At 36.1% G+C, this 17,502-nt stretch overlaps 3 protein-coding genes across 4 annotated transcripts in view; 1 reads left to right on the top strand and 2 right to left on the bottom strand.

Moving 5' to 3' along the window:
- Nucleotides 1-36: 36 nt before the first annotated feature.
- On the bottom strand, nucleotides 37-7,820 carry LOC145501320 (proteasome assembly chaperone 2-like). Of its 2 annotated transcripts, XM_081480810.1 has the most exons (9): nucleotides 7,753-7,820; nucleotides 7,492-7,669; nucleotides 6,218-6,276; nucleotides 5,821-5,939; nucleotides 5,146-5,258; nucleotides 4,365-4,434; nucleotides 4,097-4,220; nucleotides 3,337-3,364; nucleotides 37-1,510 (listed from the first exon to the last, which is right to left on the bottom strand). In XM_081480810.1, the coding sequence occupies exons 1-9, from the start codon at nucleotides 7,810-7,812 to the stop codon at nucleotides 1,437-1,439; spliced, it is 825 nt and encodes a 274-aa protein (XP_081336936.1). In that variant the 5' UTR covers nucleotides 7,813-7,820; the 3' UTR covers nucleotides 37-1,436. The 2 variants fall into 2 exon arrangements, with proteins under 2 accessions (XP_081336936.1, XP_081336935.1); XM_081480809.1 differs by having other exon boundaries at nucleotides 1,349-3,364.
- A 58-nt stretch (nucleotides 7,821-7,878) lies between these two features.
- Nucleotides 7,879-15,485, top strand: LOC145501319 (AN1-type zinc finger protein 1-like). The gene is made up of 10 exons (XM_081480808.1): nucleotides 7,879-8,068; nucleotides 8,253-8,295; nucleotides 9,869-9,926; nucleotides 11,400-11,521; nucleotides 11,621-11,709; nucleotides 11,969-11,995; nucleotides 12,721-12,812; nucleotides 14,241-14,315; nucleotides 14,857-14,940; nucleotides 15,312-15,485. Exons 1-10 carry the CDS (start codon nucleotides 7,879-7,881, stop codon nucleotides 15,483-15,485), a joined length of 954 nt encoding a protein of 317 aa, XP_081336934.1.
- Nucleotides 15,486-16,774: 1,289 nt separating this feature from the next.
- LOC145501322 (uncharacterized) overlaps nucleotides 16,775-17,502 on the bottom strand; it is a 7,043-nt gene continuing 6,315 nt past the window's right edge. Inside the window, exon 5 of the mRNA XM_081480812.1 lies at nucleotides 16,775-17,188. Within this exon, the coding sequence (XP_081336938.1) occupies nucleotides 16,866-17,188 (323 nt within the window). The 3' untranslated portion in view covers nucleotides 16,775-16,865. The remainder of the gene's footprint in view (nucleotides 17,189-17,502) is intronic.

Genomic DNA, 17,502 nt, shown 5'->3' with positions numbered 1-17,502 from the left:
CAAAATAGCAAATTGGCTTTCAACAATGCAAGGTGATGATAATGTTTTTTTGGTCTAGAGTGATTTTACATAACTTGTGAAACTAACCATGTAGTTGTGTAATAGGGGAATCTTTTCTTACATTTACAATATTTGCCTCATATTAACACTAAATGATAAATTGTCCCAACAAATTTGACCTCAATGTATTAAATGCTTTTTGTCTGGGTCAGTAACTAAATATTTTGCAAAGAGGGCCTGGGCTAGTTAGCACTTCTACCACCCGGAAATTCTAACACAAAGGAGGCAAAATGTCAACAGTCCTTCAGCAAAGATTTGTTGATACAACCTACTATTCTGGAAATCATCTTTTTTGTTGTGTTTCCTGTCCAATACATGTTGAATATTAGAATCATAATGTTTCAGGTTAAGTAAAATCATTTGTATGTCTCAGTGTAGTGTAGATATTATGGGTATTGGGTTGTTACATATTATTAGCGCAGTTATTACATGCAGTTAAAACAAATCGTATAAAATAAGTTATTATTAATAGTTGTACAGTTTTATCAAAAGATATATAAAAATTAATATTGCCTAGAATACATGTAGAGCTGACAGATACAAATTGCCAGAAAATTATTTACAAATAATTCCTGAATGATTGGAGTATAATTTAATACCAGATAGTTCTTTAATGTATTTTCTGCCCAATAGACAAATATTTTTTTCAATAAAAGTACTTTTCTTGGAGGTGCTGTATTTTTGATGTCTGGTTAACATTCAAGGTTAAAATGCATTTTTCTTAACTGTTGTCATCATCATACACACTCTGTTTTAACTGTGCGATAAAGAGTCCAGCCATTGAGGCAGGATTTTAGGTGTACAAGATAAGCCAGACTGGGACTGTGCATAAATTTTTGTTTTACTGACACTGAACAGTACATTCAGACATTTTAGTTACTCATAGGTGAGGGATTAGCTCATGTGGATAAAAGAATTTTAAAGAGCAGGGATGAAGCATTGATTAAGCTGACAACAAACAGTGACAGTTTCCTTTATTCTGTGCTCATTAGAAAGCCTAAAGCTAGTTTTATACAAAGTGCTCACATAGTTAATAGAGGGGAATGGTTATCAAACCTGACAAAGTTCTTTGTTGTATATTTTTGTTCGCATTTTTGGCCTTGACCGTGCACAGAACACAATAGTCGTTCACTCCGTACTAAGGAACTAACCAATAGAAACTTGTTGGTTGCGTAATTCATGCATAGTGCTTGAGCGCAAAACAAAAGATTGTGCACAGTTGTGGACCTTCCAACATAAATCTTGGCATCTTTGTTTGCTCCTTTGATGTTTGCAGGGCTTCATAACCAGTCCCCGCAAATAACTATGGTGTCAAGGAGGGGATGCAGCTCTCGTTTGGTCAAAATAAAATGTTCAAACTTTTTTTTTGAATTTACTCAAAACAAATTGCCTTGTGGATGAACAGGTGATCCAAACATCAAATGCCATGACGCTGGGAATGTGAAACTACCTGTAAACAATACACAGAATACAATGAGAGTACTATACCATGCCACAGAATGTACAGCCAATCAGAATACAGAAAGGCTGTAGCATACATGACAGTATTTCACCCAACCTTAAACCATCTTGCGCTGTATCGATTGTGTTACCAAATGTATTTTCTATGGCATGATACAAAATATTTATTTTCTTGTGGTATATTACTTGCAAAAAAATTTCGGACTATTTTGATTTCTGACAAAAAGTGTCCGAAATTTTAAGTGTGCAAAATATTTACAGTGCAGTGTAAAATTTTTAAGTAGCTCCAAAGCCATAATTGGTTTTCTTGATGGAGCAAACTTTAGTTGTGAAACTGCTTGAGATACGTAACAGCTTGATAGCATTTGTGTTATTTTGTCATCGGTGTATTCTAAAACCTCAAGGATGCAGTAAAACTATAATTTTTCTCTATAATTGAACCCAGCGTATTGCTGGCTTTAGTCTTTTATTACAAAGATATATTAGGAAAGGTAACGATGCAAAGAACCCAGCAATTCTCAGCTTTTTCTTTGTTACCGAAAGAACCCAGTTAAATGCAGCGCATGCGTAGTAAGTAAAAAAATTGCGATTGAATGAAAATTGCACTCTCGGAAATACGCCTATTACTTGAAAACCACTCATTAGAATTTCATGAAATTTGGCACGAAAATACTTAAGGAAATAAGTAACTGGAGTATTGAAAATAACTGAACTTTAACAAAGGAAATTCTAGATATTCCAGTGAACCTTCACCAAGGGATAATTAAAGATCTCTCTGTTAAATTATTAGCAAAATTGTGTCAACTTGTGAGAATCGTTACAAGCTTGTTGCAAAAAAATCTAATGACTAGATTTTCTATAAATAAACAAAACCGATTTTAAAGGCCTGTTTATATTTATTCATGTTGCCATGGCAATGGTACATACGTCAGCTTAACCATCAAAAAACCAAAGTTTGTGTTGTTAACTTGCTGCCAATTTTGGCGACCGAGGGATCAAGGGTTTTAAAGAAAAAGGTGAATGAACACAGGTATCAAAAACTGTGTTCAGCCACCTTAAGCTATGTTGTAGCAAAGTGTCCAAATTTTTTGTCTGAAATTTGTCCGAAATGAGATAAAAATTGCCCAAAAACTAACTGTCCAAAACAAAATGTCCAAATTTTTTGGCAAGGAATGTATACTATGCAATATCCAACTTGTTGATTTTATTTTCTCAGTATACACATGCACAAGCTTTGCGAGAGAGTGTATACCAAGAATATACCATGATTAAAGTCACAGTTCTCTCAGCAGGCATTCTAATGAGTGGACAGCTCTTCTTGTGGCCACCTTGACAACAGGTAAAACTCTGTATATTTTCACAAATTCCCTTACATGGACATAACCATAGGTATACACAAGCTCTCAAAGGGGTGCAATTTAAACTTGTATAATTTTAAAGTCTGTTAATCTAATAAATAAAGCACACCTACACAGCAAAATACAAACAAACCTATCGGCAAAATCTGTTCCTGTTGTATATTTGAAGACATGACACAATCCTCTATAGGAAAAAACACGATGACTGGTACATTTACCCATAATTCATAGCACAAAAAAACCACTGACAATGTTCATAAATATGCACAGGGGAGTTCTAGAACCTTCAAACCTGCATGCATAGTGTTGTTAGTACAGGGACAGATATTGCAAAAGATCAGTGTCTTTGTGCCTAATGGGCTGTGTTAGGTTCACAAGGTATTATGGCAAAATGTACAGCTGCCATCTTTTTTCCTACAGAGGACTAGTAAGAAGATTAACCATTGCAAGTACTTACTTGTTTTCCCTAAAACCTTCTGCTCCACCTGAAAGTGAATTAAAAAAAAATGCTACACAAAATATACTTGACCATTTATTTATTTCAATGCAATAGGTGAAATCATGCCAGTGAGCATTTCCTAGTTTCTGTGGCATGAAGCGACCAGGAGTATTTCTACTCCCCCCTCAATGGGATGCTAGTCCATCGCAGGGCTACCCCCGGCCCCCACCATTTAAACACCTAGGTGAAGAGAGGCACTGTGAGTAAAGTGTCTCGTTAAAGAACACAAAGCAATAACCCAAGCCAGGACTCAAACCCAAACTGCTCAGTCCAGAGTTCTTGAATTATCCACACTAGTAAAGAAAATGTACAGAAAAATGATAGGACTATATTGTAAATGTAGTGGACATTTTGTTGTAAACATCAATAACAGTGTGAAAAAAAAGTTCAATGAGCAGGAAAAAAAGGAGACAAAAGGAAACTTAAAATCTATTCCTACTAGATCATCTCTTGCATTTATTTATCATTAGAGCACTCATGTGCTTCAAGATCCCTGACAAACACCCCTCATGTGCATCATCAAACATCAAACATATTCTCATCTATCCCATACTGATGATACATGGCTATGACGACCTATGATGCACCTCTCAATAGAAACAAGTGGAGACGCATTGGATCAGTCTCTTGACCATTAGATACAGCCTTCATGATGTGTCACCAGACTGCAAGTCACATGTACAGCTGTGGTAAATATCCCTTTAGTGTTTTTACATACCTCTCTTCTAGGAACCATTTTGAGCCAGTCATTGAGGTAAAGAAAGAGATTGACTGCATCTGATATGTTGTCACCCTCAGAGCAGAATGTTAACAACACAGCAAGTGGAACGTCGTCTTTGCAACTTTAAGAGAAAATAATGCACAGTAGTTATTTAAAATTCATTCAAGCAACACCATTGAACAAATTCAGATGCAGATACGTGAAGACAAAACTTAAGCTACTTAACAGCTTCTAACAAATCACTGGGTTTGGTGTATACTCTTACCATGCTTCATAGAATTTTTTTGTTATTCCTCCTCCAGGCAGATAGAAATCTCTATTTTCATCAGATAATTCTAGCAGATAAATAAACAACAACAACTGCACTTCATTTAACAGAAAACCCTGCAGCACAAGACACCATTTTTGCTGACTCCACATCACCTCCCCCCCCCCCCAAAAAAGTGTAACATTTCACAGACCCAAGCTGTTGAACTGTACACAATGGCAATGGAAGTTAGAAATTTTGTGACAACCGTAGAATTCCGTCATTCACCTACCATTTGACAGAAGCCAAGATGAAAATCACGTGTTTTTGTCCATTTTTAAGAGTATCACCAAAATCATAAAAAATTTTAAGAGTTAAATATATATGGTTTTGGAGGATGTTGTCTCAACATTGGAGACATTATTGTGGATTTTGAGTCATGTCTCAAGGTCTATAACTTGGTCTCTGTCCACCCTAAAAGCATCAAACTTGGTCAAATGACTAATCTCAATGTGGTCTTTCACGTGGTGTTGTCAGTTTATCGATTTGTTAAAATTTGAAACTTGCCCTATTTCCCTGCGCAATTTTGGAAAGGCCTATTCTTCTTGCTTGCTTTGCTTGGAAACCCCACCACCCCCCGCATTCTTCGCATTCGCTTCGCTTGCTTTTTCTTTTGCATGCATAAATAGAGAGGCTGGGAACAGTCTAATAATCAAATGAAACAAGTGCCTTAACTCAGTCTAGGCACATATCATGATTTTACAGTCCACACATCACACATATTAATGATTCAAGTCACCTTCTGTCATGTGAGGAAATTTTGGTCTTTTTTCCAGTGTTTTCCAGGACAATCCATCAAACAGTGGAAGAAGATTCTTGGCTGCTGGTGTCACAAGATATCTCAAGGGAGAACTAAAACAAGATGATTTTTTTAAATGACGATGCAAAAAAAGGAACACAAAATGTTTTTAATAATAATTCATAAATCCTAGATTGAGCTATCCTATGGACAGATGGGTAATGATAAATTCAAGATTTTGTGAGCTGATAAGAATACTATTATTTATTATTATTATTATTATTGTTGTTGTTATTGTTATTGTTATTATTACTTTGTTGTGAAGCTTAGATTTTCTTAGCCCTGTAAAAGAAATGGAGACTCCGAAAAAGGCATGGCAAAAAATTGAGATGATGACACCCCAGAATTGGGCAATTAAATTTCCACAAGATGTATATCTTTAGAAGGACCATTTCCAATCCTTTTATTGTAAAATAAGTCATCTTCACAAAGGATGAGTGTAGCCATTAACGGGAGGGTAAAAATGTTCTTGAATAATTTTAATTCAAAGTTCAACACAATTTTTCAAAAAAGGTTACAAGTTACATTGAGCAATAGCGTAGGTGCAGTCATAGGAAAAAAAACTTTCTCAATCAGTTACAACTAATTGTTCAGTTTTTTTTAAACATTACATACCCTTCAATCTGTGAATCAAGCCGTTCTGTAGCACTAATACTAGAAACAAGAATAACTTGTTTAAATTTGCAACATTTGATCCAGCTAACAAGTTTTTTGCAATATTCAGCCTGACGACCCTAAAAAAACATACAAAGTTATTAGTTTCTAACAAGTGAAACACTTAATAGCTTCAGTTGTTAACCTTTTAATATATGATGTCCACTGTAAAGTTGATAAAGGTAAATTACCCACTATTAATGGCAAGTTTGTGAAGCTGACATTTCAAGTGTTAGCACATGAAAAGAAAACCCCCAAATACTCTCCTTTGTATGAGAAATTCAGTTGACTGACACCTTCATGTGGTCTGGTGATACAGTGTGTATACCAAGAACATTTAATTATCACTGGTAATTACCTTTACAAGTGGAGCTCTTTGTTGCACGACAACAAACTTTAGATCATCATTTTTGTACACTGCCAAAGAAAGAATACATGTTAAAGCAATATGTTTAACATTCCCAAGAAATCCACACACAAGATGCTATCACTACACATCAGATTTATCTAAAATGCTTTGCTATATACAGTATAAGTTACTGAATAGCAAGCCGCAACTCCTCTTAATGCAGGCCTAGTGGGTCAATTATTCATCTGAGTGCATATCATACAGTCTATGAATACCCTATACAGTCGAACCTCGATTATCTGGATTTCTCGATTATCCTGACTTTTTCTCTAGTCCCAATTTTGTCATGAATATTTATTAGTCATGATCAAGATCCGTAGCAATATTCTTTTTAAAACTACAGCATTGAAAAGTACAGTCAAAAGTGAGTTTGTTTTGCTTTTAAAGAGCAAAAGCAGAGCTCACATGTGTCGTAACTAATGAAGAACACTCAAATGAGATCTGATTGGCTCAGAGTTGAGTGGTTCAAGATGTACAGTAGACCATATTGTTTTCCAAACGATTTGTAAAAGTGTTGTTACACAATTAAATGTTGCTTTATTTAAACAGTTTTGTTATTCATTAATATTCATATTTTCAATTATCCAGACCCTCAATTATCCGGACTATTCAGTCTAGTGCCAATGGGTCCGGACAATCAAGGTTCGACTGTACCTTAAATCTGGAAACATTCTGTGAACAGGATTTTCCTTGGTCACTATGCTTGCAATTAAGTATTGTGTTTTCCAAAGACTTCAATAGACCATTGCTGAGTTTTTTTCAAGTTTTTATACAGGGCTGTCATAAAGGGCCGTAACCCATAACACCTGCTATAGCTGAATGTCCTTGATGGGTCCCTGATGTTACTAGTGAATTTCCCTGCTGTTGATATAGTTCCCCCACAAAGTAACGAGTTTGTTATGGGTGAGAAGATCAAGGCAACAGGTAACTCAAAACTTAATGACAGTCCCATAATATAAGCTGTGTAACAAAAATCTGTTGATACTGTTGAAAAAAGCACCTCAAAATGAAGAAAATTACCAAGTTTCAGGGTTCTATATTGTAAAATCACAACGTTATAGCCTAAAAAAAATTGTAAAATTTACTTACACTTGTATGCTGGAGGAAAGTTGGTGGGAGTGGGGGGGGCAAGTTTGTTTCCCTAGGCATTTCACTCTGACTGTTGAACCACATTTCTCAATTTCCTACATAATCTAAATCAGAGAACTAGTAGTGTAACAAACCTTCTACACTAACATTAAGCTTCCCCAGAGATTCTGCTGACTGAGTGAATGCATCATTACCGACCACTGGCAGGACACAGGAATCATAAAAATAACCAATATGGTGGGCATTTGGAGAAATTGAAGAAACCACCAGGTCCACTGCTAACTGACCCACATTTCCTATTGAAACAGCCGGCTAAAAATATATACTGTGTTAATAAAAGTGATTTCAACGTAACCTTACATTGTCATTGATCTTAGGTAAAAAATGTTCCTTACCAGAATCAACGTAAATTCACTCCAGTTGACGTCCACATCTTTCTTACTAGCAACAAACATTTTACAAAAAGCAGGATGGCAATCCCATGAAATGGCTGTAGTTCGAAGCACAGGAGAAACTTTCAGATGCTGGATTTTTCAAAGACATTCAAGAGTTTGTCGAGTCATTCAAAGTCATGTGCCTTTTCTCCAAGGCGTTTCTGGACGAAACAAGAAAGAGCATGGGTCCCAGTACGCACGGTTACCAAGCAGAACAACATGGCGGAATTTCCTGAATTAGGAAAACATTGTGATGTACAGACTTGTAAACAGCTAGGTAAGTCCGGCTTAGTGGACTTGTGTTCTTTTTTCCATTGGCTAAACGTGTTAGTGACTCTTGCAGCCAATTCCGGCGCCAATTCCGGCAAGTGAATTGACGTTTACGTCAAGTTTACGTCGGGGCCCTTGTCAGCTTAGTCTTTTAAAGTCCTTAAGATTTTTTTGAATTGATTTGTTCTTAGATTTTCTTCCATTTGTTTGCCATGGATGTTCTGGAACCTTTTGGTAAGAACGAGCTTGTTTTCTTTTAAACTGAAATATTTTGTCGACCCTATGTGTAAGTTTAATTCCTAGTGAAAGGCTTGCCAATTTAATTGTATTTAAGACTTAGTGATTGATGGATCCGGGAGAATTTTATAAATAAGCCTGGGGATTTCACTTTGCTAAAAACTCCTTTTTTCATTGAGAAGAGAATGAGAAATATAAAGGATAACTTTTCTTATCCATTTGATGACATACCTTTTACCTTCTTTGCTTGAATCATGAGATTTGTACTGGGGATTCAGGTTGGGGAGAGAGGGGCAGGGGGGGAGTTGGGGGGAGGGGGCTGAAAGGCAATTTCAGGATGTTTTGCATCGGGTAACCCGAAAACACTGACTCCCGGTCCGTGGACCCCCACAACGCACCAGGTCCGCGGACTACTCTACGGACCCCCTCTACGGACCACCCTAAAATAGTGTAAAAATAATAAATAAAGATTTCTCTTATGGGTTTTCTGATATATTCAGACTCATGTCGGTGATTTTTTGAGTGTTACACTGTGCAAATGTAACAGACTTGGGTTTTTGACACCCCACCCCTCCCCTCCTGAAAAAAATACTTAAAAGCTGTTTTCAGCGTAAGGAGATGCCGATGGTAAGAAGGAAAGTTCTTACCTTCTATTCGTAGCTCAATCTGGCTATGGAAGATATATTTTTAGGCTGTTAATAAATTGTTGTTGTATCTGTTATTCCACTGAGCAAATTGTGAAGACTGGAACGAGTTCACGAACCCACGGGAGAATGGGCTGAACAAAATGGCAGAGGGGAAAGAACACAAATTTCGAGGCTTCCCTGAGCCTTCCCCGTATGCATCTTTCGTATACTTTATGGCCACAGCAAAGGAAATGGCAATGTGTAATGATTTAAATTGCACCCGAGCCTGAATCCAGGTCTGTTACATTTGCTCAATGTAACGTTCGAAATTTCACCATCACAAGTAATCTATTAGACAACCCGTAACTGAAATATTTATTTATTATTTTTATTATATTTTTGGGGTGGTCTGTAGAGGGGGTCTGTAGGGTGAGTCCGTGGACCGGTCCATAGGTAGTCCGCGGACTAGGGGTCAGTGTTTTCGGGTTACCCTTTTGCATCAGAATACAGAAAACAGTTATCAAACAATCCCAGAAACATTTTGACAGCCTTTAAATTGTCAACTTTGTCTGTGTGATAGCTGTAAGATCAGGATATTCAACCTCCAGGCATAAAAGTTGGCAGGTACAATGTAGAGAGATTTGCAGATGTGTACATGTATATATGAAGGGCACGAGCTCACAATTGCAGTTTATGCATTCCATTTCTAACAAACAAATGTTTGTGCAGATAATTTATTAGACTTTTTATTAAGTAGAATTTTCTCATTTTCAATAAAATCATTGTTGAAATACATTCACAAGACATACATGTGTGTAAGGGCTATAGATAAAAAAAATAAAAAAGTCTTGAGAGGCATAGTCCAGGTAATGTTTTGACTGTGCTGTTTTTTCACTTTGTTTAACTTATGCGGATGTAGTAAAACTAACAAAGAGTTTTTGCAGTCTAGGGCACCAGTCAAAAGCATCTCACAGCTGCACTGCTGATGATCAGAAATATGAGGTACATGTGTATGTATTGAAATAATGACAGAAAAATAAATAATTCAGCAATGACTCAGCTACAATCATAGACAAAAGTCTTGGGACAAATTTGCACTTTTGGTACTTTTGTGCACACTCCAGATATGAATACAACTTCACCTGCCTAACCTCACCCCCTTTCCCCCATACAATGTTGAAAACTACTGTCTGCAATTTCTTCTGATTTTCAACGTTGTATTGGGTGGGGAGGGGGAACAGTAACACGTTTTTAAAAGGAAAGCAGGGCTTTTGTCAAACTTCAGTAGCAAAACACAGATAATTCGTTAAATTACATAAGTGTCCCAAGGACTTTTGTCCACGATTGTAGATGTTGTTTGTGTCACAAATATTTGTATTCTCTAATTAGTCTAGTGTACATTGTAGATTAGATTCATTTGATATCCATTAACTTTTGCCAGTATCAGATTATCAATGAAAATCAATGAGGACAAAAAGGTTGTAAGCTCTCTATCAAAGATGAATTTATAGTGTGATGGATTATCTATAATTTTTATTCTTTACCAATTATTGTTATAATTTAAACAATTTGTTTCAATCTGTACATTTTAATTGATTCTTATTAATTGCAGATATCAAATAATAGCAATAAGTTGGTGATTTTGATTGACATTGATTGTACCAGCTGATCTCCAATTATACCAATTTATGTCACTTGATTAATACCTGTAATAAGTGGGTGGAACATTATCAGCAACTGATCTGTTTATCAGCATAGTGATTTGGTCTGATATTCTTATTATAAAGCACCCAGTCAACAATGAAGGCAAATTTGTAACAGAGACAACAAACACTGAAGGAAGAGTGTACCTGGAAAATGCATGTGCTTGTTCCTTCTATATCTTCATTGTGAAACAGTAATTTATTCCCATTATCAATATAAATATATTAATGAAATCAATCATTTATATTATCACTATAATTTATAATAGTAAGCAAGATTGTATAAGTTATAAAATTAATACACTTTTAATAAAGCTTTCTTTGTAACCACCCTTGTAAGCAAGGAGCACTAGTTATGACCCTTTTATGTAATCTGTGTCAATTGTCATTCAAACTTGTAGTTTATTCTCTTGTTAATGACTGCTCTCTTAGCTGGCTACAGTCACTTAAGTAAACTACCAACTGGTCCTTTCCCTTGTCTTAATGCGCCTTTCAATGACATGCGGACTCTAAAATTCAAAGGTCAACCAACAAATGCATTTTTTGCTACCATCAATCAAATGTTTGGTGACTCCTCCCAGCTTTCTTGTCAGTGACCAGCCTCCACTTGTTTTAGGGTGTGGTTGCTTATTATAACTCATTGTCACAAGCTACCATCTCTAGTGACAACCACTTATTCAAATTTCTACCTAAAGGTGCTTGCCTATGCCTATGAGAGCTTCAATTGTAAGAAAAAGAAATACTAATTTATCTCTTTATCGTCTTGTTTCAGGAAAATTCAGCAAAGACTTTGGTTACAACAGAGGGTCACTTGGAGTGTTCATTTGAAGAGTGCGGTGGTCATGAGCTGGTCCCTGTGATATGTGAACACTGTCATAAGAACTACTGCTTCAGGTATTTTGCCACTAAGGAAACTTCTCGTAATTAGTTCCGTTCCTACATAGTTATATGATGTATGATTATACTGCTGACCATTGTTGTTCTGTACTGCAGGCACAGACATCAGGTTGATCACCAGTGTTCAGTTCTCCCTCAAAAACTGCCCAGAGTAACACCTGAAGAAAGAATACAACAAATCATTGGTGAATCAAACTTTTTTATTACATGTAGATTAGTTGTCTACCTCAATTGGCTCAGTTATGATATTTAGGGAGTGATTCCTCACAGAATCACATCTGATTTAAGACAGAAATCATCTTGAATTATACATTGTTTAATGAATCAACCCATATATATATACCCATAAGGCTCAGGTATCATTGAGTTTTTCACAGTTGTCCTCAGTACTCATTAGTTGTTGGTGTATGGTTCAATTAAGGAGTATTTTTATTCTTTATTTAGGTAAAGAACTTTCCAAAGAAAAGAAAGGTATGAGGCCTTGCTGTTGTAGATCTAGGAAAAATCAGACCCCCCCCCCAACCCCAACCCCAACCCCAACCCCCACACACCATCTGTAACACACCACCCTCTCCTCTCCATTTTACTTGACATTTCACATTAGGTTTAGTTATATTTTCAGGAAATTTTTGCCTTATGAATGGTTTGTTTAACTAAATTATAAAAGTGATACAGTAACAACCTGTGTGTAAGAACCTAGGGATTTAAGAACCTTCAGGCAGAAATTTGCTTTTTTAATACCCCAAAATATAAGAACCTCTTTAGCCAAACAAATTCCAACAGGTTCTTATATGTGGAGTTTAACTATTTAATTTATATATTTTTTACCACAAACCAAAAAGGTGATTGAATTGAATTGTTAAATAACACTCAAAATGCACAATGTATGTTGAATTTATACAGTACTGTATCATTGATCAATTAATGTTGTTGGACTTTTGGCAACATGGGTACATTAATAAATATTTATAATGAAGAACAGACCAGATTTTATACTATTTTCTGATAATCAACAACAATGTCTACTCTGTAGAAATTAAGAACCTAATTAAGAATCTACTTAGCCTAAACTGTCAATAAGTACCCCATAATACAAGAACCTGTTTTGCCAAACTCTGAAAAAAGTAGGTTCTTACATGCGGGTTTTGACTGTATCATACCAGAATGTTCTCCGTATTTGTGTTGTTTTTTCTTAGGTAGAGGAGGGGTGAGAAATGAAAGTCGGGCAGCTAAAGTAGCTTTGATGAAAATAAAGATGAAAGCAACAGGAGATAGCTCTATACCTCAGGTCTGTGCAAGTGGAATTAACTGCTAATTATGTTGGGAATGTCAAACCACAGGTAGATCACATTCTGCAGCCTTAAAAAACTGTTGAGATCATGTCTCATGCATTGAAGAATCAGCTCAATTCTGAACATCACATACTAGACAGTGTAGTAAGTCTAAGCTATATCAATATCATACTATATAAGAATACTTGGTTAAAGGCACAACTGCAAGGTCATTATTTAGCTCTGTATGGGAGTTTACTTGACATCAGAAAGCAGAAAAAATTAACAACCCAGTGTCACATAATTTATGTAGTGTTTTGGATAATGAATGAACTTGAAACTTAATTAAACTTTGAATTGTCTGGATTGTCCACAGAGATGTTCTGTGGTGTTAGTATCTTTATAAGGTATAGATATTAGTCCCATCACTGGAACCAAGCCTATCAAAGTTGGCTGATTGTCTAAGCAGGGAAGAGCTTAGGTTCTATGGTTGTGACCTCACTTTGGGAATGTCAAATGTTGGCATGAGAGAGCAAGATGGGGCTTTCTCCTGTTACTGTCCTCCCACAAGGACAGCAATGGAAGCAAAGACATTAAGCAAAAACAATGATCCACATATCCTTTTACATTTTCCGGCCATCCTCTGCAAACTGAGCCAAACACAAAATAAGCAACCTCTTAGTATTTCAAAGAGTGTAAATAACAACACCTAAATTTTTGCCTTCTTTTGAAAGGAAGTGAAACCAATCTGTAAGAACTCAGTCACCTTGGGTGGATGAGGTTCAAGTGACAAGTTCAAAGCTCAATGTCAGGAGGGAAAGTATCAGGATCAAAAATTATTTTGGGACTGATATCCATGCTTTATAGAGATACCAAAACCCTTAAAAACCTGGAGTTGGTGTAGTATAGACACTTTGTAGATACAATGCTATAAACATTTAGAAGGTCTGAGTTGGATGTAAGCTATCTTTTCAAACCTTCAACTTATGGCTGATTGCAGGGGTCAAGCAAGATGGAATTATCTCATTTTAATCATGCAAGAGTTTTGTTTGGCTGATTTGAAACCTGCAAACCTTGATACCCTTGATTGCAGAGCCATGCATCATACCTCAGCTTTGGCTTGGGTTGGAATAACTTCTGGTACAGAAGGAGAAAGAACACACAGCAGTGAAGTGCACATGTCAACTATTATGACTGAGCTTGCAAGAAATGGCATGTGCCATAATTTGGATTTACAGAGTAACTGAAAAAGCTGCAAAAATTCAAAGAGGAATGAGTCACAATTCCTTCAGAAAAATGAAAATCCAGGATCAATCTGTATTCATTAGACTTTTAGAGCAAACACTATTGTGTTGCATGTTTTTTATTTGGTGATTTATCATTTCAAAGTTATTCTGACTTGTTTTTTTTTTTTCAGAGATTATTAATTTTGGTTTCTCTTGTAGGAGGAAAGAATTTATCTCAGAGTTTTACTGCCTTCTGGCAGTAAAGAACAAGAGCAACCCTTGTTTTTCTCTAAGGTTAGTTCCAATATTATGGTTAGTATTGTAAACAAGTAAGCATTTTCAGAACAAAGTGAAAAAGGATGTAGTGGAGTAGTGAGCCTGTTTATTATTATACCTCAAGACACATCCTACAAATATTGAGTATTTTTCTCATGTTTGTTGTTTCTAATCTGTCTTAATTTTGTTCAACCCAAACTACTATTGTCTAGCTTTTGTTTATCAGCTCATTAATGTTTTTTTGTTGTTGTTGCTGTTAACTTGGAATACTCGTATTTCAAAGTTCCCTTCAGTTCGGATCCCATGTTGCGCATCAGAGAACAGTTCTTCATTTCATGACGGAGGCCCCAATAATGACTACATATGTCTGCCTTTTTTGCATTATATAAAACTAACATCTGAAGATACCATGAAAGGGAGTTTACATGAATAGAAATCATTGGCAAAACAAGTTAAAATACAAAATACAGCTAACTTACACTACATGTATGAGTTGTTCTAAAAGAAAATGATTTGTGAAAACCAATAAAAATCGACTGATTGACTCATTGAATTTCAGTATTGGACTGTAGGAAAAGTTATTGATAAAATTGCCGAGGCAGCACGACTAAAAAATGAAAATAACAAGAAGACATCACAGAGGGTAAGTCTGCTGCTAGATATCTCCTTTATTGCATCTTTATTAAAATGGTGGGCTGTTCTACTCAAATAATAGGTGCTTTGTCCTTCTAACAATCTTACATAATAATAATAATAATAATAGTAATAATAATAATAATAATAATAATAATAATAAAACTGTAACGGTCATCATGCATGAATATTATTATTTTAATATAATATTTATGCAGGATGACCGTTGCAGCTATTGAAACTGCTATCAATGTGGTTCCTGCATAACTCTCTGTTGTAGCGGCACACCCTTTTCAGCAAAGGAAACAACTAAGTTGGAGGGAAAAAACAATCTGTCATTTTTTGCAAGGCAAGTTTTGATTTTGCCCTGCTCTCTTGTAGAAGCTGCGGTTATTTCACCGAAATACTGGTGAAATAATGGAATTACAAGATTCTTTGGAACATTTACAAGTACGAGATCATTTACAAGTGTCTAGTGGAAGCACAGTTATAATAGAATACGTGGATAATGAGTGTAATGATGTGCTATCAAATCTAGACAAATACCCCACGTGAGCACAATAAAGTCTAATTGAAACTTGAATTTTGTTTTCGTTCTCTTGTTATGCAATTTGCGCAGAGTCAGACAACTCTTTGTTAAATTCCTCATTGATTTTCGCACTCTTGTATGCAACACAAGTAAATCTTTTCTAGTCTTTATAACATCAGGGTAGAATTTTCTGACTGGAAACTCAAATGGGAAAATAGATATATAATACCTAAAAGTATCTGATGTGGCCGGAGTGGATGTAGACTTGTGCCTGTTCATTTGCTTTGATTCTTATACAATACATTGCCAGCAAAAAAGGATCACATCACAAAGCCATGCCTCAGAGTTGTTTTTCATCTGCACCCGAGAAAATAGAAACAGGCGATCTGGAGCTAGCCAGTATCTCACCAGCACAAAATTACGTATGAAATAAATAATTAAAGTGAATCTTGTTCTACACGGGACTTTTCTGAGGTTAAAATGATTTTAAAACGTGATGTTTCGGGCAGTTTTACTGCTGTTCCTCCAGCTCAATATGGTGGACTAATAATTGAGAAAACCTTTCAAGCAATACCCTGTTAATATCATTCATGCACAATGAATGGGTTTTTGCAAGAGGGACCTCGGGAGTAGACTTTTTAATCGGCATAAACAGAAATCAAATGTTTATTAAATTATGCCATGGTATTAGCCGGAAATAACAGTGAGAGGAGAAAACAAGCGCAGTCAGGGCTAAGAAACTTTCTTTATGGCTATGACGTTACTGCTGGCCATCCAGAAATGCCTACTAGCTTGTTGTTTTTACAGTTGTTGTCCATCGATGCCACAGGGGGATTTATATTAGTTGTGTTAATAAACAGAGTGAATTTGGAAATGTTGGAAATTTTACAACTTGTGAAGCATTATTTATTCCTGAGATACTCCTTCAGTATCCGCTTCATTACAAGACCACACGGTACCAGTGGCTTTGCATTGAAGGATCTGAGATGCTTCTTCATAACGATAACAATGTTATGCTGCTATGGCCAGCAAGGCCAGGGTGGGGGTGGGGGGCAATAAAGTGTAAAACACATGACAAGCCAGGTCCACATGATGAGGCTTGTTTTAAACATAGAGATTGAGAAACTCCGATTGGCATTTTTCCTTTAACAACGCTATCTTTATTTCCACAGTAAATGTTTATGATTTGCTAGCCTTGTTCTTGATGAACCTGTACGATTGTCTCTAAATATGCCACTAAAATTAATAACAAAAAACTTTGCCACCCCGATATTTCATTGCTAAAGCATGAATGAGTTGGCTCATATAATCCTTTGATTATGTCTTAGAAGGAAGTGAAATCATTTAGTATCCTTTAAACTGATTAACTGGGTTATCCCTTGCACTTTCAAAAGATTTTTCCAAATTCATGAGGTATTTCTATTTAATCTGAACAATTTGTCCAGCTGTTTCTCGTCAGTTAATTCCTCTCTCATGTCATGACTGGTCGAATGAGGACAAATGGCACTCAAAACAACAACGGCAGCTGCATCTGAATTTTCTTTGAACCGCTTCAGGATTTTGGAATCACAATACTTTTGGGCTTCACGGTATATGCAGCCACCTTCGTGAATAAAGACAGCACACAACTCAGCTGGATTGTATCCGGGGTGTTTCCTCAATTCAATTGTGAAGTTTCTGCCACATACCGCATACACAAATGTGGCACAAGGATCTGGTATCATATCATCTGTTGAAAAAACAAACCAAGTGTTTAAATGGTCATAATTATTTCTTTTGATCCGAAAACGTAAAATTATAAAATTTTTGACCTCGCAGAATGCGAACAATCCTAATCAAACAGTTTTGAGATCTCGAGGTGAAAGTTTCAGAGACTTAGTGTCTGTTGATTTACTCGGAACTTCATTGAGGAAATAACTATGAGCTCTAGTTCCTGTAAAGTGCATTTTTTGTTTGAAATCACAGGGACTGAGGGTCCCGACCGCACTAATACGTTTTTATAAGTATCCGTTTTCGTCTCCACGATAACGAAGCAAAATATAT

The sequence above is a fragment of the Orbicella franksi genome, chromosome 10 (assembly GCF_964199315.1).
Source record: "Orbicella franksi chromosome 10, jaOrbFran1.1, whole genome shotgun sequence".
NCBI lineage: Eukaryota > Metazoa > Cnidaria > Anthozoa > Scleractinia > Merulinidae > Orbicella > Orbicella franksi.
This window is presented reverse-complemented; position numbering and strand designations above follow the sequence as displayed.

Bases quoted from the DNA above. Each gene is read 5' to 3' on its own strand.
- LOC145501319 (XM_081480808.1), top strand. From the start codon at position 7,879: ATGCTGGATTTTTCAAAGACATTCAAGAGTTTGTCGAGTCATTCAAAG. The intron at 8,069-8,252 runs GTAAGTCCGGCT...ATTTGTTCTTAG, and splicing joins ACAGACTTGTAAACAGCTAG to ATTTTCTTCCATTTGTTTGC. The intron at 8,296-9,868 runs GTAAGAACGAGC...GAGTTTTTGCAG, and splicing joins GGATGTTCTGGAACCTTTTG to TCTAGGGCACCAGTCAAAAG.
- LOC145501320 (XM_081480809.1), bottom strand. From the start codon at position 7,812: ATGTTTGTTGCTAGTAAGAAAGATGTGGACGTCAACTGGAGTGAATTT. The intron at 7,670-7,752 runs GTAAGGAACATT...ATATATTTTTAG, and splicing joins GTGAATTTACGTTGATTCTG to CCGGCTGTTTCAATAGGAAA. The intron at 4,221-4,364 runs GTAAGAGTATAC...TTTCTCTTAAAG, and splicing joins AAAAAATTCTATGAAGCATG to TTGCAAAGACGACGTTCCAC.